Source organism: Dipteris shenzhenensis, chromosome 11 (assembly GCF_047967505.1).
Source record: "Dipteris shenzhenensis isolate YYH24624 ecotype China chromosome 11, Dip_SZ_1.0, whole genome shotgun sequence".
Taxonomy (NCBI): Eukaryota; Viridiplantae; Streptophyta; class Polypodiopsida; order Gleicheniales; family Dipteridaceae; genus Dipteris; species Dipteris shenzhenensis.
The window spans coordinates 24,454,096-24,476,347 of NC_141606.1; the positions used below are offsets into that span (position 1 = coordinate 24,454,096).

At 42.1% G+C, this 22,252-nt stretch overlaps 1 protein-coding gene across 2 annotated transcripts; it reads right to left on the minus strand.

Moving 5' to 3' along the window:
• Window positions 1–835: 835 nt before the first annotated feature.
• On the minus strand, window positions 836–21,642 carry LOC147896799 (vacuolar protein sorting-associated protein 32 homolog 2-like). 2 transcript variants are annotated; one of them, XM_087381234.1, is made up of 7 exons: window positions 21,455–21,642; window positions 10,671–10,770; window positions 10,451–10,536; window positions 9,621–9,712; window positions 1,747–1,861; window positions 1,441–1,654; window positions 836–1,307 (listed from the first exon to the last, which is right to left on the minus strand). In XM_087381234.1, the coding sequence occupies exons 1-6, from the start codon at window positions 21,524–21,526 to the stop codon at window positions 1,445–1,447; spliced, it is 675 nt and encodes a 224-aa protein (XP_087237360.1). In that variant the 5' UTR covers window positions 21,527–21,642; the 3' UTR covers window positions 836–1,307; window positions 1,441–1,444. The 2 variants fall into 2 exon arrangements, with proteins under 2 accessions (XP_087237360.1, XP_087237361.1); XM_087381235.1 differs by having other exon boundaries at window positions 837–1,310; window positions 21,455–21,637.
• Window positions 21,643–22,252: the final 610 nt, after the last annotated feature.

Sequence of the window (22,252 nt, forward strand, 5' to 3'; positions counted from 1 at the left end):
GACAAACGAGCATTTCTAAGCAAAAAATGCTTAGCCAATCTAGCTCATAGAGCAAAGCACCTTAAGATAGAAAGAATTTATTACAATATCAGCAAGACGCAACATGGACGAAAACTACACAACGTCAAACTTATATCTAGATGAATCCAAAAACATGCCCAAACTCATTCTCTAAAAACACAACACATTGTGCAATTTCAATCTCATGACAGTCATCCCCACGACATCACCAATGCCCAACGGTGGGTATAGACCATAGTATACACATATGCTCTCATAAATACACATCCACACACCAACACATACTGAGCATCCAAAGGTTTCCGTATTGGGTTTCTTTCAGCATTCCAAAGGAGAAGGGCATTTTCTTCATTCAAGCTACAAATGCTTGTGAAGACTATACAATATCAATTTACTCTCCTAGATGAGCAATTCTAAGAAAAAATTGCTTGGACGATCTAGCTGATAGGGCAACGCACCTGATCTTGAGTGGTTTTTGCTTGATTGACCTTGTCCTTTTAGCTCAGCTTCCATCTGGCCATATCGGACCTGGTCTGTGCGTTTCACCGACTCAAAGAACGGAGTTGTGTGGGGTGTCCACTGTGATAACATGTCATTTTCAAAGAGAACTTCAAGCTCTGTAAGGTATATGGCAAAATATACAACCATTCTAAATGGAAGATCTGAGGGAATAGATAAAGAGAGACGGAGACAGTCTTTGAGACTACAAAATTGGCAATACTTGATCACGGTGAACACATGCAGATAAACTTGTTAAGACTTTTTGAGTTCCAAAGAATAATACCCATTCATAACCAATCCTCGTGACTTGAATATCAAAAGCATAAGCTGCATTATGATTGAATTTATATCCTGAATACATGATAACAGTACAGTCACAGACTTCGTCCTTCTATATTTACAAAACTGTCTACTCCGTTCAGCTAATCCTTCCTAAAGAATTCAGTACAGTTGACCGATACGGCCGAAAATTTGAGAATGTATTGAACTGCAAGCTTTAAAACATTTCTTGTAAACCTCCTCTCGAAAAATTCAGATTTATCTCCACCCTTAAGATGGAAAGTAATATACAAACAATATAAGTAGGTGTGATTGACAACAAGAATGTTGAGCCACCATCAGTAGAGAATTGAGGCCCAGATTGCAAATATTGAAGTTGGACAATTCAGAGATGGCACACGTTCCTGGAATAATTAGACAACGACCTTAGCTATTCGTGACCCACTTTATCCCATGTCAAGTTGCCTCCTAGACACAGGAAGCTGTAAGTTTGGGATTTTGATATGCTGCTGTGAACAAACATGAAGCAGCAAACACATTAGATCCTGCACATGTACGACCCAACCCTGGACGTCTCAAATTATCAATCTCAAAATACGACTTAAAGGACAACCTACAGCAAAATGAGATTTTGATTACCCTTTTATAAGGCCATTTCTGCTTGCAATGCAGCAAGCTCATCTTCTTCTGCAGTATTTTGAGGTTGCACTCGTTGTGGACGTGCCTGGCTCGCGTAGCCAGGTGTAGCAGGTACAGCTGGTAATTTTGTGGGCGGCAACGAAGTTGCAGGTTGTAGAAGCTGCTCTTCAAGTTCAGCTCCTTCTAGGTCCTCCAATTCTGCCTCCAACTCATCCTGTCTCACATAAAAATTGAAGTCTTATTGAAGTCAACTTTAAAAACCTTTTGGCTGTATCATGCCTTAGTCACATTTAAAAGGAGACTTACCTCATCAAAATCTGCTGCACTACCTATAGGTGCAGATAAAGCTTCTTGGATTTGCTTCATATTTTCAGTCTGTTCATTTATCTCGTCCATTGTTTTATCAACGTCATCAATGTTCCTGAAAAACCCCAAGGCATGCCTTCCTTTGAGAAAAGACAAAAGAACCTCTCTCTCTCTCTCTCTCTCTCTCTCTCTCTCTCAATGTGTTACAGTCACATGCACACATGCATGCACTCAAATGCGCACACACTACGTGCACACATGGCACACAGACAAGAACAAAAATTGGCAATCATGCAAGTATCTCGGCATATGGCCCGGAGAATGAGCATGCAAGATAGCAAAGTAGTGTATTGTGCATCACCTAGTAACCCAAGGAGGGGTCATGCCCCTGATTTAGCCTTCCTTTCATGTTTATTAGCCAACAGTAGCATTAAGGCAATGGTGGACATTATGTGAGTGTTGAAGTAAGAAAACATTATTTTATCTTATCAACAATTCAATAGATTAATCAAATGAGTAGCTTGACCCATAACCCAAGGCAATGGTTAAGGCTAAAATTATCCAAGGATTATACTTATGTTAGTATGGTATCATGTTGATCGCATTGACCAACCTTGACTAGGTTGACCAAAGCATCCAAAGCAAACTTTATCTGCCCCAAGCATATTTAAATGACAATTTGTAGGAGTCCCCCACACTTTTTCAGCCGTTGACAGCAACATAAAGGATTCCAAGTAGAGGAGCTTGAAATTCTTATATTTGCAGTTTTCCTTGCAAGTATAGATCTCTTGATGATATACAATATGCTCAAGCTTCCAGACTTATGCTCCATCCAAAACCTCTCATGAATCAATCAACATCCGTGGACAAGATTACTCTCTCTCGTTCAATCTGCTCTCTCTCTCTCATCTTAAACTGTTATCAAAGCAATTTGCAGCAGGATTGCAGCTGTAGCTGAGGAGTTTCTCTCTAAATCAATTTTATTTCTAATCCTAGAGCAAAGAAGCCAGTAAGGGAGTCAATGTGCAGAAAGTATCATTGAAATTACGATATCTACATCTATTTCTACAACCCCTTTGCGAAGCTGAGGTCATGTGTAGGTGGAAGGAGTAGGGAGCAGCTGAAAAGTGCAAGGGAAATCCACACATGTGGATTTGAAAGCTGCTAAAAGACAAAATCAAGTTTTTAGCATTTCTAAGCTGAAAAATTGTTTGCATTTCCGCACGTATTTACATGGACGCAATGCGCATCCAAAACTGACTTGCAAGAACCTGAATGTTACATTCCAGTTAGAATGTGACATGACCTCGGATGAATCAGTTGACAACAGTCTTTAGAGAGACCACGAAATGTTTTAATGTATTTGATGCACAATATCAACTGCCGCACTTGTAAAGCTAGTTGGCTATTTCTGGCATACTTTGCAAAAAAGTGTTAGTATTGTGCTAGCTTTCGGCTCATCTTGAACTGCTTTTATAAGTTTCTGGTTCTTCCTCTTTTATGCATTGAAAGGAATAGTATTTGACACTCACAAGACCTAAGTGTGCATATGAGTGCCAAGTTTTGGTGTCCATGAGAGGGGATGGGGCTCGCCGCTCAAGGAACCTCTGCCAGAAGTTTTTAGAATTGATACTAAACAAAAATTTTATTAGAGAGCACTCCCTAGATCCTTATCACCCAGATCTCAAGATGTCTTCCTATTCTACTACGAGAGCTTGGCATTAGCTTCAGGGTTTCTTTGAGGGACTCTTCTCGTTTTACAAGATCACGTTGATAGGGAGCTAGACATGTGGAATAAGTCCGTCTTTTTTTGTAACAAAAATGAAATACGTCCGTCTTGGATGACTTGGTAGACCTTTGGATGCTTCAAGTTATATGCAGTGGTCCCAATGAGAGAGAGGCCTTGCTTCCTCTATGGGGTCTTGGAAAGCTTCTAAGTGTTAGAAATGACCCAACAGAGGGTACACACAGCGGAAGAGTTATAGTAATGCCCAGAAGCTCACACAGTGTGCGTGTGGGATGTAGAATCACAAACTTCTTTACTTAATGTGCATCACATAGATGTGCAGACTCATCAATAGACAATGAACCAGCTAGATATAGAAGACACCAAAACTTATATATTTCCGTCCAAAACTATGGACACAATACAAAAGAGATAGATCCAGAGTCCCACCAATGGTGTGGTCCTCTGATCTAACCACAAGGTCCTTCTCCTATCTGCCGGCTATCTCTAGACTCGAGTCCGTGTGCTCCACCTTGAGCTTCTGTAGACTTTCCGTCCAGTGTGTTCTTCTCCACCTTACTGCTTGTGAATCAGCCTAGGTGGGCAGCCCCTGCCAAGCTTTGTCTGCAGCACACAGGTCCCTGTTCCACTGCTCCAACCTGCTTGTGAATGGCTGCTCCAGAAGGTATGATGATCTCAGCACCTTGCTGCCCTAGAAGACAGCCAAGGTCCAGCTTCTCCCTAAAGCTAAGTCTGCAGCACCTGTTGCACTCTCTCACCTCCCATAGATAGGCCCAGAGAGTAGGCTTCCTGCTGCTCCTTTCTGCCCTGGAACTGCTGGCTGCTGGATATATAAATGAGGCATCAAGCCTCTCCTTTTATAGGCCTAGGGGCCTGTCAAAAAACCGACCAGCCTGCCCTAATCTGGCCAACCAGACTGTGGCTGGTCCAGCCCTTTAAGGGCTCACAACCCGGGGCTTTTGGCCCCACACTTCTAGGGCCTTTGGCCCTCCAATCTAGGCAAGGGCCCAGCCCTATATAAGGCATGCCACTGCCCACTGGCAGCCCCATTTGCTGCTCCACCAGGCCCCAGCCATGTCAGCGCCTGTTCACCCTGCTGCTGCTGGTTCTGCCCTCTGCCAGGCTCTTCTCCAGCCACGTGCGCAGCGCTGTACTGAACCGTACTGCTGCTGACATCATCGCGCCCTGCCAGGTCAGATCTAGGGCTTGCTGTCCCCACCTTCTGCTCCTTCCACAGGTTCCGTCCTTTGCAGCCTTCTTCTCTTGTGAGGTGCTGCCCATGTGGCAGCCCCCTCTCTCTCTCTTCTCTGGGCATCTTCTGCCCTAGGTCTCCCTCCCCCACGCTCACCTCATTTGGGGGCTTACAGATGGGGAGGTGACCTTTCCAACAATAAGGACCTCCTTAAAGAACACAAAAACTCTTTTGGTAAGTCATCTCTTTGATAGTAGAAGAATCACTTAGATGACACAACGAAATTAGGCCACTGCACATGAGGGACAGCATAGACACATTAGGTGGACAGGGGCTTTCTTGAGTACAGGTATTCCACTACATGTTGATGGCCGTATGTGGGACATAGGCGGGGACACCATGGTATTCTCAGTGCAGTCCAAGGGTGTGTTATTTAGGTCTTTCAGCGAGTATGTTATTTCAGGGGCACACCTTGAGCTAGTCAAAGCATTGCCTCTTGGAGTACAAACATGATAGGGTTACTAGGGCTGGGATTGCAGGACTTATGGATACGTTTTGTTCCTCCACTTTGCTCATTACTCGGGGCTTCATGGCTTAGATTTCTTTGAAAGGCCCTCGGGTTTTCTATGAGAGGCAACTCTACTCTTCAACTTCCTGTTGGATCATATATTGTAGATTAATGTCAACTTGACACTTTTCTTGACTCTCACTTCAGGCCTCCACCCACATCAATGGACAGGAATTGGGAGATTATTGCTAGTATCGCTACTTGGCACATTTGGAGATCCAGATGTAGAAATGCTATAGATGGCATCCAAGTCCACCCTACTCTTACCCTAGCTTGCATCTAGACAGATATTGTACACACTTTGAGGTCGGACTTCAACTAAGTTCAATAAAACAGCCTTAATACAGAACAGCTAAGAGGCAGAAAAGGCAAGGTCATGAGTGGATGACACTTGGCAAGATGCTAAGTGTGGGGAGGTCTAGGGCCAAGGGGATAACTCTAGAACCTGTGTGTTCTCTACGTTGTGAAGCACAAGGGGGTTCAGGAAGGGTCATGTTGGCTGGGTAGAGACGTAGTCTCATTAACTTGTGAGTTTGCATTTTCAGGTTCAGCCCCTTTTTTACCTTTGTGTGACATTTTGGTTTCAGAGTCACAGGATAGGCTTGAGTGCGACTTGCATGTGCACTATGAGTATGGGTTTCTTATCCATTGTCTAGAGCCAACAAATTGATGCTAATGTCTGCATAGTTGTTATGTAGTAGATTGCGTAGCGGTAGGTGAGTGAAATTGGTCGACAAACAGATTGTGTTGAACTGCAATCATTGAGACGATGTGCATTCGCTCTAGATCATTGATGATGTGGTATGAGAATTTGTGCCTACTGCAGTCAGCCGCAAATCACTCGCTTCCATAATGGTAACAGACATAAGAGGCGTTAGGCTTTTTTATATTCTTTATCTTTTCACGAAGAGGGGGAGTAGACTTAAAAAATATCATAGATTCACAAGACGTGTACATATACTCAGAGAAAAGTTAGCAATGATTCTATGAACACTATATAACCAATTAGCATCATTGACCAATCATCAACCCAAATAGAAACTAGTAAAAAGAAAAAATTGTTTACATAAATTAGACACCTCTTACACGTAAGAGGCATTTCCAAACGCCTCTAACGGTACGAGGCACACCCCAGATCCCTCTATGCTTGCTTCTTCTTGCTTGTATTGAGCAAAGTGAATCGTTTGTTCGTGGTTGGGTATCTATTTGATCATAGCAAAGCAGTGGTGACAACATACATCATCTGGTTGTCAACCAAGTATATCTAAGGTCCCACAAGACGCTACATCTTCCTCAATGAACTAAACATCAAAGCACCTCAGCAAAATGTGATAGCGCATTGGTTGTGAGGTGTGAATGGCATTTTACATGATTATCGTATGGGTAGAAGTTAAAGCTTGGGATAAGAATACAAAGCGAGGTTAGTAGATTATCATGTTGTGAAGAAACAATTGAAGGAAACGAGCCACTTATGCAAGCGATCAGCAAATGAAACACAAGCAATACTTTTTGTGAAGCCATTCCAGGCGAAACACGCCCAGTCAAAAAACAACTGACATAGAAGTTGGAACTAGTCTTTTATTGCAACTCGGCTTTGAGTTAGTTACATTCTGGTTTGCAATTTGCTTATACTTTCAATGGTTTCCCAAAGGTTTTTGAACTGATATACATATTATAATTTTATATACCTAGATGAATCCAAGAACATTCCCAAACTCATCCTCTAAAAACACAACATAGTGCAGTTTCAATCTCACGATAGTCACTCATAAGATTGAAAACCATAAACTCCATCACATATAGCAGAGACTAGCTACTATGACATTGAAATCGAAAATGATATTCAAATGGACATTAAAGTTGAAACCTCATGTGTATCCCATACGATAGGGGTCTGCCCAATACATGTAAAATCGTGCCCACTGGCACGTGAGACTAAATCGGGAAGCTAGAGGATGCATTGCAACAAATAATGATCCAACAACTGTAAACTAATCAAAGTCACGAAGGGTTGCGAAAAGTAATGCATGCACTCACTGACAAGCAAGAAAAAGATAAGGACTGATGGAACTGGGTTCAAACATTAGAAAAAACTAAACTCAAACGGCCATGCAAATTATAGGCCTAAGAAATATGCAAGTCATATAAAGAATAGAAATTCAACATTATTGAAGGTTGGCTTCACAAGTATTTGTGAAATTGATAATGATATGATGAACATTCATGAGGCAACTCACATATTTGCTAAGGTAGTGGATAAAGCAACAAGATGGTATAGCTCTTGCTACGGCCCAATAGGAATGTTGAAATTCTTCTCAACATGCTCAGCCCCATCTTACCAATCACTTGGTTCTTTTCTTTTGCCATCCCATTTTGTTGGGATGTCTTAGCCGTTGTCAATCGCCTTGATCTCGATCTGCTTGCAATACCTGTCAAATTCCATCAACGTAAATTGCCCCCTCTGTCTGTACAAAGCATCCTCGGCCTCTTCCTGGTCTCACGTTGAACCTTCACCCTCCATTCCCTGAATTATTAAAGGCTTGACACTTCTTGGATAAAGTATATATCCACGTCGTCCGACAAAAGTCGTCAATGAACACGAAGAAATACATTGGTCCAACAAGAGAACTTATCGACATCGGCCCACATATGTCTAAATGAACCAACTCCAATGCTACGATGGCCCAATTCATGGCCACCATCGAGAACGAATCACGTTGTTGCTTGCCTACCATACAAGCTGAATAGGCTTCGTGGCTGCCTAGAAATGATGGGAGCCTGACTATCATCCTCGATCTTTGCAGGGCGTCCACAATCGGATATTCAACAAGAACGAGTCTCTCATGCCACATGCTTGAGGCATCTCCATTGTCCCACACCATCAGCGCACTGATCCTGTAGAGACCTTCATCTCTACTCCACGAATCTCTACCCCTGTGGCTTTGAACCGAATGACAATGTCATCTTCGTCCAAACCTCATTCATCCCATTTCTTGCAAGCTAGCTCATGGAGAGCAGATTCTTGCATAGATCCGAGAGGTAGAGTACTGCTTTGAGTACTTTCTCCTCCCCGGTACCAGTCTTAAATGGCACGGTTCCATTTTGATTCCCTTGATGGAACAAATTTGGTTGTCACCCACTGTGACATTGGATTTGAAACCCACTCCCACGTGGATCTGGAACCACTCCCAAGCGTTTAACACATGCTTTGTGCACCATTGTCCACGTACCAATCGCAACCCACATGGGTTAAGTTTGGAATCACCCGGCCAACAAACACGTCCTCCTTGATTATGTTTGCTACTTCTGCCTTCCTACATCCTGTTTGGCTTTGCTGGATTCTCTTTGTCCTTGAGCCACTTTCTTACTTCAACAATTCCTAGCAAACTAACCCTAGCCTTGAAGGGGCATGTCTCTCGTAGTGGTCGGTAGATAGTTATTCCCGCTGCATTTGGGTGCATTATGGTACACTATCGGCAGAGCAGTACTCCCCACCTCAATATTAGTTCCTTTCATGGATTTCACGATGGTACGAGTACATATATACCCCATTTAGGGCATCAGCATCCAGCCCTTTTTTTGGCTCACATTGTACAGCAGGCTCCCATTATCTCTTAGAGCACTGGTCTCCATGTAAGCAACTTTTTTGGAGACCAAAAAGTTCCAAGGTATTAAATAAAATATGATAGTGTATAACTGCATCATGTAAGACCAAAAACAAAAACCTTTTATATCACCTTTAACTAGTCAACCATGAAGGCTCAAAGCCTTAAGGTAAAATGCCTAAGGCCTCTCTTGACCACAAACTAAGCAATGGTCAAATAGCTGAAACGTACGACACTCTGCTCTACCTGCCTAGTCAACAAGGGAAGTTTTCTCAGGACTCAAATCTAATTGCAGTCTCTTGCAGCATATGGCTGTAGAAGAGATAAAGCCAATTCAAATTTTGTGAGATCCAAAACATCTGTCGATCCTGGTATATCCAAGCCATACAAAGGGAGAGCTTTTGATTCAAGTTCGAACAAACAAGAGAGATACCAGAGATTAAGTTTGTCTGCCTCTTCTACTCACTCTTACCTTCTGAAATTTAGGAAGAGGGATCAGCACACCAAACAGTTTGAACAAAAAAGAAGGAAACCCCTAATTCTTCCTGCCTCTACTCCTCACTTATCCATCTGGAACATATTTTGCATACGATACTGGAAGTGCAGAGGATACGTCTATCCCTTGCAGCCCACCTTGGGTTGATCATTGGGGCAAAACATTGTATCATTCCCAAAACTTGCAAGGAAGAGAATGAAATTACAAAACAACTGTGAGACCTACAAATTTATTTTCCAAATAGCCTGTAAGGTCTACAAACTTACGTTGCTTTTTGTATGGCCTTCATAGCTTTTGCACCACTGCGAAGCGCATCCACTGTTTCTGTTGTAGCCTTGGCTCCTTCTAACAAGATCATCTGAGAAACAAAAAACACACGAAAGTGCAGAAATGCTAAATGCATGGGCATAAATACGTCATAACAATCTAACAAATTCACTATCAATAAAAACTATTATGATCAGAAACGTTTTTCAATGGCCTGTTCATTTCCTTATTCCATAGTTGCACCTGCAATAGACAAGATATCTCTTCTAAGGTATGTTCACTCCCTTTTAATCAGATGCCACAGATCAAAACAAGCAACTAAATAAGGCATCACACATTAGGTCACAAACATGAGAACAATACGTATTGCAGGTGCACTAAAGATGTGGCACAGGATGCATAGCATCCCTCATCTTTTCTCCCCTTTGAAATTAAGTCACTTGCATATGCATGACAGAAATATCTTTCATCTCATAGACTTCAAACTTTCCGCTCTTCGGATAAGTATAGACATCCCCCTTTCCAGCACCCCCGACCCCCTTCTCCGAGGGGGAAAACAAAGACAACAACTACTATGAGACAACATGTACATCAAAACCATGCAGCATAATGATGGAACTGTTGATGAGAAATAGATTCAGGCTTCGGCACTTAAATGCCAAGTAGCACACCTCTCAATGCCATGTCTAAATACCTTAATTGGACCATCTCAATGACAAGCCTAAACAATAATTTATACTGTGAAATTATTTGCAACCCCTACCTAGCTCTTCTTCCATTCATTCCTGTACATTTGTGAGGAAAAATTTTAAACCAAAATTGTTCCAACCTGGTCATGTATTCGAAGTTGAAAATTGCCAAGCTGCTCCACTTGTGACTCATACAACTTCTTCTTTTTCAAGCACTGAATTGCCGCTGCAACAGGAGCCAACCACGGACAGCAGAACACAAACACCATCTCAAAGGATTACTTTTCAGTTGAAAAGCATTGCTGTAAAATCGTTTTGAAGAAAGATCGGCTTGGGAACACAAGTATAATATAAAGGCACCTTTTTTATTTTTTACTCGAGTATACTCTTTTGCCTTCTCAATCTCTGCTGATATTTTCTTCTGCAGCATTTTTTCTTTTTTCTCCAGCATCTCAAGGGTCTAGAAAAATCACAAGGAGATATTGAACACGTGAATCAGAAAACAGGAATTTCTTGCAGTTAAAAGAAGCATGAGCACTACGCTTAAAAATTCCTAGTTTTTTTTAAAAAAGAAGCCCTAGCCAGATTATACTATCTGCTCTGAGGTGAAGCTTCAGAAGGCATCATTATTGTCCAATAGTTCACTCAATCTGCAAGCACATCTGAGCCATTGAAGCTCAAAATCAATATCTATCTGGCTGGGACCTTAAGGGTTGGTCAGGATCTTTTATCTTTTAATGTAATAAATGGAAAAATCTTAGAAGCAGTCTCCAAATCTGGCCAGAATTTGTTCTCAAAGTTGGAAGAAGACATTTAAAATATGTATTTTCGAGTGCATGCCTCTCACAAGCATTCTCTCAAGCACGCCATGCTTTACCGATAAGAAGCCTAGAGGTAAAGGACCATCCTGAATTCTTTATTGTAAAGAGAACACACAGGAGAAGGTGGCTCATGATGAGTGGATATCCCCAGTAGGATCAACAGTAAATACCTACATTAGAGTGAAAAAGAGGAGAGAACTAGACAGACCTGATCAAGTGGATCACCTACCTGGCCAATCTCAGGTCGACTGCATTTGGCGAGAATAGATCTTCAGAACAATCTGCTCTAAACGACTAATCTATATCCAAACTCAGTGTCTCGATACACTTGTTTAACTAATGCTTAAGAAAATGCACCAATAAAACACTACAAGCGCATTACCATAAACATTGGGAGTTTATGACCTTGCTACCAATTGACTTAGCACAGCCCTATCCCACATGCAAATGGACAAGACTCATTCAAAGAAGAAATACAAACAAGATACAGCAAGATCCTATACTTATCTGCTCACCCAAAAGATCGTACGAGTGCTCGTGTCGTTGACGAATAGACTCTTCTGTCGTTCAAGCATATAGAACACTAACATCATGGCACACCACTCAGACTGACCAATCCACCACCTTGCAAAGATTCCCACTCCACCTCCTCTACACTGCCCCCCAACCACTATAATTTCTACTATCCAAGACCCAGCACTAGGGCTAGTCAAAACACCAGTTCCGATCACTATTTTGCACATGTCTCATCATAACTCGGTCATCTAAAGTCATTACTGAATGTACTATTCACCACATCTAATGCTTGGACAGCTAAACATGATCAAGACATAAAAAGAAGCATGGGACATGTTTGCAACATTGTATGAATCAAAGAATACCTCAAGAATTCTAACACTAAAAATTCATGTCAAGCACAGCCTCCGACAAAGTAATGTCTCATGTGATAAGGATCAAAGACATCAAAATTCAAGTAGCAATAACTTGTGAAACAATTTAGTCTGGGCTCGATGGACTTGGAGAGGATTATAAGAATCTTGTAAAAAAGGATAGCAGTTCAGTGCCAACACTGAACGAGCTTCATAGCATATGCACGAGAAAGAGATGTCAAATCAAGAAAATGCATTATGGTTCACCATAATAAACGCGACAAAGCTTACAAGCCATTTGATCCAATCAACAGAAAAACATTATCTCAAGATATTGTACTTAATGAAGATTCAGAGTGGAAAACATCAAAGGCACAATAAATGATTGTAACAACAAGCCCAAGATGCATAAACACAAATATTGAGAAACAACAAGACCAAGCGGAAGAACCTGCAAAATTACAAGAACTCAAAAGGTCAACAAGAGAGAGAAAGCAAGCAAAGAGGTTGACATATGGAAGCTACTGAACTTGACAGTACCAATTATGACCTGATGATAATAAAATGCAAACAAAAGAGTGAACGCGCAGTCCAAAAGCAAGAATGACAAAGAGCTGTGAATGAACAAATGGATGTATTATACAAGAATAATATGTGGGGGTCATGTAACTTGCCACCATGTAAGAAAGCCATAGCCAACGAATGGATTTACAAAGTATAGGATACTCCAAATGAAATTATTGAAAAGTACAAAGCCCGACTAATTGCAAAAGGTTTGCACATCAACATGGCAAAGATTAATGCTCCCAGAAGAATGGATTCCATAAGATTTTTTGTGTAATCGGCAAGCATCAACAAGTGGGACATGTATCGACTAGATGTAAAAAATGCATTTCTAAATGGATAGATAAATGAAGAGGTATACACGCATCAACCATAAGGATATGTGGAAAAAGGAAAGAAAATGAAAAGAAAGTCAAGAAAACTCAAAAATAATTTGTATGTCTTGAAGCAAGCATCTAGAAACCAGTAAAGCAGTATTGACAATTACTTTGCTCTTTTGGGCTACACAAAATTATGTGCAAATCATACAATATGCTACGAAGCCATCATCATTGCACTTTTGTATGTAGATGATCTTATAGTCATAGGTAGCAATGGCAACTTCATCACAAAGCCAAAACGTGACTTATTTATAGAATTTGACATGAAACATAAACCTTCAATAAGACTAGAACATATCTAGTCAAGCAAAAGCATAAAGGAAAGAAGGGAGTTTGTAACAAACTTAGACAAAATTATGAGTAGATGAGAAAAATACAAATAATATAATATATTATAATTTTAAGAATAAAAATAGAAATAGAATGTAAATCCTAGACTCATACACGCCTGTCTAGGCATAAAATTTTGAAAAGATGCAAACAGTATTGAAAAGTTCCATGTGCAAGATTGCAAGAAGAGCGTCTTTATCTTCATTTTGCAATAGAGACCTAAATTGTAGGCTTGTGATGCTCTCTCTCTCTCTCTCTCTCTCTCTCTCTCTCTCTCTCTCTCTCTCTGACAGTGTGAAGTAGAGGAGGAGATAGCCGACATGATGACAGCATCAATCTACAAGAAGAGACGGCACACAGTGGTGGAGCCAAGGACATAGAGACCACGCACGATGGAGGTTCAGCCCATCCCCACCATACTCAAAGGGAATCACCCAAGTCGAGGTGTAACTCGTGATATGACCTACATACAGAGATCATGGAGACCACGCCCCCCACCACAACAAAAGACAACCCGATAGACACAAATACGAGACATCTTCGCAGCCCACAAGAGATCCACCATGGCACCTGGCTATGTATTTTGAGTAGTACTTTTGAGTACTAGATTTTAAATTTTGAGTTTTCTGAGCTCCAGAGCATAGCACTCAGCAAGGGCTCTAGTGAGCCCTTTGCCTCAACCCACATTGACTTATATGAGTTACCCTTTATTTGTACTTTGTCTCTCACGTTCGCAAGGCCTCCCAAAGAGAGTACCATTTCTTTCTTTCTTTCTTTCTCTCTCCACTTTCACAAAGATGTAGCTTTGTTGAATGAAATCTCTCTCTCATGATGATGCTCGTTTTAGTAGCTCCACCCTTACTGTGATTTGTATCAAGTTTTCTTTCAGTCTCATAGACCCATCGGTCTTCCAAAGACTCTAATAAAATTTCTCTCTCTCTCTCTCTCTCTCTCTCTCTCTGGCAGTTGACCGACTACTCACTGACGGGGATCCCCTCTTCATTCTCATGCGGACAACAATGCCTGGCTATATGAACCCTTCCACAGAGACACCGCAATGCATTTCTCTATTTATTATTCTCGTCTCAAATATCAGCCTGGGTGTGGATGCCCACTTTAGAGACTCCATACCTTCGCTTTTATTGTAGTTGCTTTTTTTCAATCTCATAGACATTTCGGTCTTTCAAAGACTTAAAATAAACTCTCTCTCTTTCTTTCTTTCTTTCTCAACAATACCCCTAATCAAGTACAGCAATGTTGTAGGAAGTAATTATTGCATCTAGGCCACTTTGTTGAAAAAGAAAAGAAATATATGTTTGGACATGTAAAGATGCCATAAATTATAAGGGCTTAGGGCACTGACTAGAATGGTAGACAAGATGGAGGTGTGAGACCACAATTTGTACCTCCAATGTGTTTTAGACTCCCCATTGAAGTTTGGCTTTCAATTGCTTAGAAAAATATATGCGCCTAATTTCTTGCTCCTTCTTGCTTGAGCAAATGCATCTTCTTGCTCCAACCAACCAGCCATCTCCTCCTTCCATTCTTGCTTGCTGCAACTTCCACCTTGCTCTCTTGCTTCCTCAAGGTGCTCTTGTTGTACAACTACCTTCAAGCTCAATTTCTCCATTACAAGGTGTTTCCTGCAAGATTTGCTTCGATATGTTCACCTCATAACACAATATAACCCAATAGAAAGTTGACTACCTTATTTCACCCTTTACAATGAAATCTAAGGCCATCTACTTGCCCGTCTTGAAAAGGCTCCTGTTTTTAGCATAGAATCACCGATTTTAGTTCAGCTTGCTATTTCAAATTCAAAACATGCACTTGGAAAGTTCAAATTCAAAACTTGCACCTGGAAGCCACCAATTGCTCCTAGGATGATTTCTAGTTTACGATGGAGTTGGTTCTTACTATATTACGGGTGATATTGATGCCATTAACTGGTATAGTGATTGTGACAATGTTTGCGTGGGAAATTTGTACGAGGTTCTTGAAGATTATTGGTTCAGCCATCCTCTTTGGCTGAGTTTTAGCATCTACTCAGCAGAATCTACGTTCTTTGCTTCATTAAGAATCGGTGGCATTTTTTGTTCAAATAATACATATCGATTCACTCCTATGTTGTCAAGGAGTTGGTTGTGACCATTTACATATGTTCAGCTTCTCTTATGTTTACTTAGTTCCATCCAAAGTTTTGGATTACCATTGTAATCAAAATCAAGCATTTAATAGAATACAGAAGTTCAAGGCATAGCTCTAACAAGAGGTAATCCTCATTCTCAACCAAAGTGGTGTCTATGTTCCACTTTTTATTTTCTATTGCTGATATTTATGTGAATTTGTTAAAGTTTACGTTGTTCTCAATTTTCTATACATGGCTAATTAAAATTCCAAGTCTTAACCAAACAAATTATTGAACCGCACTTCCACTATACTACATAGCATGACTCTAACACGCAAAAACACCAAATACACCAAGGCAAAGAACTAGAATCATCGAATAATACATACCTCATAATTCCCCCCACGTCCATTGAAGTCCACCAATATCCATGGTCTTGGACAGCTTACTTACCATGCTAGCAAGCTAGGAAGTACCCACCTTTGGTGGAAATCCATTTACCTCAACATCATCATTGCGTGGTAAGAAATGAACAATCCCTTTCCCCATGCTCCCCTCTAGATATCCCGCCTCATCCTCATCTCCTCCACTAGTGACATCAGCTATGTCGCTCACTAAGCAAGTCCAAAAACTATCATACAAATCAGTAAAAACAAGAAGGTGCTGATCATGGGAACAAGATAACAAAGGCCGCCTGAACATGTTTCCTGAGCTCTCAACATACTGCCTAGAGAGTCTCTGGAACAGGGTCTAATAACCACAATGGCGGACTATATGACCAATGGATGCCTCTCTCTGTGAAAACATAGAAGGAGCCTGCAAGCGATGCCTTGCAGAAACACGCGTACCTTTCGACAGTTGCTCTAAATCTTGAAGTCCCACGCTCCCATATAGCACGTAGCGTGTAAATGATATCCTACCAGATGGCAACTAAAGTGGCCACCGGAGTAGTCTGCTGGCCTCCCATCACCCAATTAGAGCGGGCGACCCAGGTATGCCAAGAAGTGATGCTAGCCACTATCTCCTACACACTATCCTCTGGACGTGGTACAAGCCGCACCCCTCTAGGAGGAACTGGCTTGTGTGCCTCGATCCTGGTCACTGTCTGGCCGTGAATCCAATAGGCCGGAGTGGTGGGGTCAATTGAAAACGCATGCGCCCCCTTCATGAGCCAAGCAACCCTCCCAAGGTGTCTAGGATTCCATCCACTAGCATGTCCCATGCTGCACTCCCTTTGGGCGAGCACTCCGCTGCTCAAGGCGCAACTACGAGCATCCTTGCCCTGACCTCTCCTACAATCTCTCGCCAGGTGTCCCATCTGCCTACACCATCAACACTGCCGTGGCAAACCTGAGATCTCTATCCGCTGTCTGAACTCACCACCATCCAATGTCTCTAGAAGGATCTCCTCCAAGAGAGTCTCCGGACACTCCACAATCAACCTGAGCTTGGGGACCCCATCATCTACAACCATTGAAGCAACCGTCTGAGGAGGCCGCTCCAAAACCGTGCCAAAGGCTCCCCCAATGGAGTGGAGAATGGACCTATACTCCTTGAGGAGCCCCAGGAGACAAAGTGTAACAAGGAAGCGAGGTACATGATGGGTCGACTCCATATCATAAGTCGTGAAACCATGGTACCAAGGGATAAGAGAAACAAGATAAGGGCCCAAAAGGATGTTGACAGAACTCAGCTCGAAAAGGAAAACCCCTCTACCATAGATGGTAACCTCCTGAATGTGGTCCCCATCCAATGGTAAGCTCGCTTGGATCCAATCACGCAATTGGCTCCTGGTTGACGTGAGGCCAACTATCCTGCGTACTACTGCCTTGTCCTATAGTGGTTGTACAGCTTTCTTCCCCCGGTGTTTGTCCTCTGGAGAGAGAAGAACCTTAACGGCTTCGGGAGTTGAGGGTGCTGCCATGTGAGCCTCTCTGGCCACACCAACGGTATCACCGCCACGATTCGTTCGACAAAAACAATCGATGTGCTACAAGGAGGAAGGAAAAGGTAAAGGGGGGGGGATCACTATATAAATACATATTGCAAGAAATAAAATCTGAAAAACCAAGGTCCTTTGCATGATGATAGTAGTGAGGGACTTGAGTTTTGTCTTGAAGCCTAGTGACCTTCCTATTGGTGTATTTTGGAGCTCTCTTCTTCTTTATCTTCCTAACACAAGGAGTATTGCTAGAACCACAAGAAGCAAGCATTTAAAACCAAAGCTACGAAGGAAAGGTTCTAAATACACCAAGTAGTATTGTAGATGAATGAGACTCCCACAAGTCCAATAACTGAATTCTAGTATCAAGCACTATCAACACTGCGAAATCTTTCAGTCAAAATGAGAAGCCCCAAATTTTAGTTGACTTGGTCAACCCTCAAAACCATAAGACTCCAAAATTTGAATCCAAAAACAAGGAAAGATTGGAGGCTGAAATTCACCCACTAGAGAAGCGACTTTGAGAAGGGCTTTTGCAGCACACTTTAAACTCTAGTACTAGAGAACTTCCACCAGAGAGGAATTGTGCCCTTTTACGTCAAGTCGTTCGAAAGAGTCACGCCATTTTCGACTGGTTTTCCTTCCATTGCGCCTCAAATACTGGAGCATTTCCCCTCAAATTTGAACTGAAGATAGCTCTTGGTGTCGCCCAACCTCCCCTAAGAGGAATTAGAGAAACATGGCTCCAACAGGTCGCATTTGACGAAATAGCGTGGACTGTCTTTTGTGTCGGCACAAGCAAAGGAAGCAACTATTGCCTAATTCCTCCTAGCCAGAGGTTCGCCCTAGCATGGAGATGCTTGAGCTCAAATGGCGTCGACAATGATTCACAGAAGAACAAGCTTAAGAAAATTATGCGAGAAGAGAGGGAAGAAATGAAGGATTTGGGAAGAAGATGATGACGTGGCACTAAGAGTAAGGCTCAAGGAGGACGTGGTGGCTCTAATACCACATGATGGAACAGCAAAGGAAACATGGAGTGAATGGACAATGACAAAAGTGTAGTTTATTCATGAGTAGAAGAGCCCTTATAAGGGCAACTGATACAATGCATGTGCCCAAGGGAGAGCACCTCCAGATCCACAAATTACTCCACTGATCTCTCAATCAGGCCTAATAGAACCTTCTACCACCTAACCTGGTCACACTAACCACCATGTGGTGACACACAAACTCATACTAACCTTGTACCCCTTGGTACAACCCCCATTACATCAATTTGTCCAACATTGACATGGTATCAGAGCCTCGACAACAACTCTCGTCATTCCCCTCGGCCTTGAAGAAAGGAACCCCTTATGAGAAAGAGGCGACCCTATTTTCAGGAGCACATTTCAGTTTTTAGTTTCAGAAATGTCACACTCCCCTCCTAAGCATTTCACATCCTTGCCATGGCCAACAGACTTCCCATCCCAATCCTTCGAGACTCGGGAAAGCTCGATGGAACAAATTAGCCTCTCTGGAAGATGAAAACAAAGGTCCTCTCATCATAACTTCCATCATACTTCTTTGATGCCACCTCCTGAAGCGACAAGGACCTACCTTCTCAAAAGTGCGTAGCTTCAATTTTTATCCAACTATAATGGTTGTGACTATCCTCCAAAAGCGCCTAGGCAGATTACTACTAATGGCGAGCATGGCTATTTGGTTGTTTCCATAGTTTTCAGTTGCCCCAAAACAAGTCTAGTAAACATCAAACCCTGGTAAAGTCTAGTAAACATCAAACCCTGGTAGGGTACAACTTCAAGCCAAAGTCCAAACAATTCCACGGGACGCATCCACATACAATCCATAAGGGTTGGAGCTAGCAGCTCACCTCCCAACCATATGCTCAGTACATCGAACCACCCTCGTGCCACAAGTCTAGACCACTGTAAAGAGCCAACCGACCTCGAAGTCCAGACATGCGTCCCATACGATATGCACTTTCCTCTAGTGGCTCCTCCCACGCCAAGGTCTACATCCGGAGGAGCGCACTTCTTGGACCACTGAGAATGAGCCCTAGGCTATACTTATAGGCTAGGCCTTGGCTATCCTTGGCTATCAGCCTATACTTTAAAGTTTAGCATGCATGCATAAAGTCAATTTACTTTACTTTGTGGCCTCACTTTGCCAAGTATAACTCAGCCACGCCACGCCTTTAGCGGGCTAGTTCTATCCTCACCATGCTAGCTCTGGTCACCACCTTGGCTTATTTCTAACCCTGGTCAAACCACGCTCTAACCTTAAATCTAATCCTAGATCCCAGGCTAGTCAAGTCTGGGCTTTAGTAAGCATGTACCCTAGTTAGTTCAATCATGGACGTAACAACGGCCGTCTTGATCTTATCTCCTCCAAGTCTCTCTCCCCAATATCCTCATTTGGGGCCTCACATGTGAGGAGATGACGCTCTTTCTTTGAAAGAGGCTGCTAATGGATTATGTGGGAGTTAGGTGACTTGAAGACTGCAACAAAGATGGAGTGGAGATCATCCCCTACTAGCACAAGCCAAGGTTTGCTCCAAAACCATTGTAAGGAATTATCATTAGCAACCAATGAGAAAAGGAAAGACTGATTAATGATTACATGAAGAGTGAAGCATATTGAGATTGAATTGAAATAACAACTATGAAGATGTACGCACCTTTGTGTACCTAACAAGGTCTACTTGCTTGTAAAGTTATGTTCCATATAGAAGGGTGTACAATGTACAATAACGGACCACACAAAGCTTCTCATAAATGCACCTTCCGTTGGTGACTTACGACACAGTGTGTGTCTATTTCATACGCTTGTGCATCCTATGAAGTCCAGTGATGAAGAGCATACCACAAATGTTGATCAGCATAGTCTTTGCACTCGAAGGACCAAAACCACCCAAATGAGTTGAGATTCCTATCTGGAGAGTGATTAGTGGTATGCCTTTGTTAGATCTAGATTCAAGAAGAAGCTAACCACCAAGACGTGTTGGCATTCTCATATAAAGAGTTCTTATCATATGGGGACCTGCCTTAGTTAAATTTAGTTTCGAGGACAAGCTTAGGCTTGTCAATCTTCCAATATGATCTTCCGTGCACAGTCTCATTTTTGTCTCGTAGATCATTGTCTTTATAAAATCCCTCTACCCCCCCCCCCTTCTCTCTCTCTCTCTCTCTCTCTCTCTCTCTCTCTCTCTCTCTCTAAATTTAGTTCTACATACTACTACACACGTAATAATTCCTTGAACTTTAGTCCATTTAACTTAACCGGTAGCCTCTGAAGATCCAACCCACTCCACCACTTTTCACAATACAATCAAAAATAATTATCCTTGAGCTTAAGAAAATATTCTCAATCTGGTCTTTGTCAAACACATCGGATGTGTCGACCATGTTAAGACGCTAGCACTAAAGGAGAAGGCTAATCAAAAAGTAGTCCCCTTCATTCAAGCTACAACTGCTTGTGAAGGCTAAAGCATTTGATTTCAATCTCTCCCAAAAGAGCATTTCTAATGCAAAAAACGCTTAGAAAAGTTGGTTGATATGGCAACGCACAGCTTGAGATGCCAACCAGCAGAAAACAATCAGAAAAATAACGCCTTTTTTGCAATCAAGAACATTAACGATAATGACTAGAAGGTTCAGACCGTTAATACGGTAATGCTATAAGCCCGCGCTAAACATAGATGCACCTCACACGCGTAAAGGTCCGAGCACTTGATGAATCGGTTCGCTTCAGGAACTTGCTTTCCAAGGACGAACCGCGTTTCCTACCTCTTGAGCAGAGAAGTGATTGACTAGAAAAACACAGTTATTTAGGGTATAAAGTTATCAGTTAGTCCCATAAGTTACCTCACCTTAAAAGGACTCCTGGGAACGGAAACTGGAACTCGTGAATCGCAAAGATCAAATTGATAGTTTTAACGGACATAATGTCAAAGAAGCGTCGCGATTGAGAGAACCGTTTCACAAGCCAATTCCGGTGGGGCATGAGGCCCAGAGATCGGACACGCAAAGGAGATGAAACGACTGAAACACACCGGCAGCAAAACCAAAGGAAAAAAAAAAGGAGAAAACGCAAGGGAAGGGGAACCTCATTGAGCTTGTCCAAAGTGGAGAGCGTGGAAGGCTCGTCTTTGGGCTTGACGAAAAGGCGACTGAACATGGCGAGGAGAATGGGTTTGCAGCAAAGGGGCAAAAGAGAGAATGTGCGTGTGGGGGAAGAGAAAGGCCAATTTGAAGAGTCTCCCTTTTTTATGAGTTGGTAGGCAAAATATTGTTCCCCTTGTTGCTATTATCTAAGGACCTATGACAAGTGAAATCTCGAGCCCCCAAAGGCTTTTTGGCCTCCTCGTTTCTGCATTCGGCTTCCCTCCCCCCAACTTCACCCGTTCAAATCCTGGTGAGTCGCACTTGGTATCCTAGCATGCGGTCGAGTATATGTCGTAACCATGAACTAGGGTGATTGCGTAGGATGATACCTTGTACTCGACCCCATGTGTGAGTGGGTTGGTGAATCGAAGAAAAAAATAAGGGGGAAAATCTAAATAGCATCCATCAAGCTTGCTGTATAAATGTCAAAAACATTTAAAGAAAGCCCCTAATGTTAGAAACATTTAAAGGAACCCCCTATTTTAGTTGTCCACGATGGATCAACAAATAATTCCCACAAAATTTTAGCTTTCAAAATGAACCTTTACTAAGACCTTCCCTAACAGACAGGCCAAAAATGAAGAAACTAAAACAAGACATCATTCTAGTTTGTATATCATACTCCCTATCATATAGTGTCTTCAAAAAAGTCAATTTACATTTATCATGTTTGCATCTTGCTTGCATTCGAGCCATTGGCTGTCCATTTTTTGGCATTCATGATGGAATAAATTGGCAC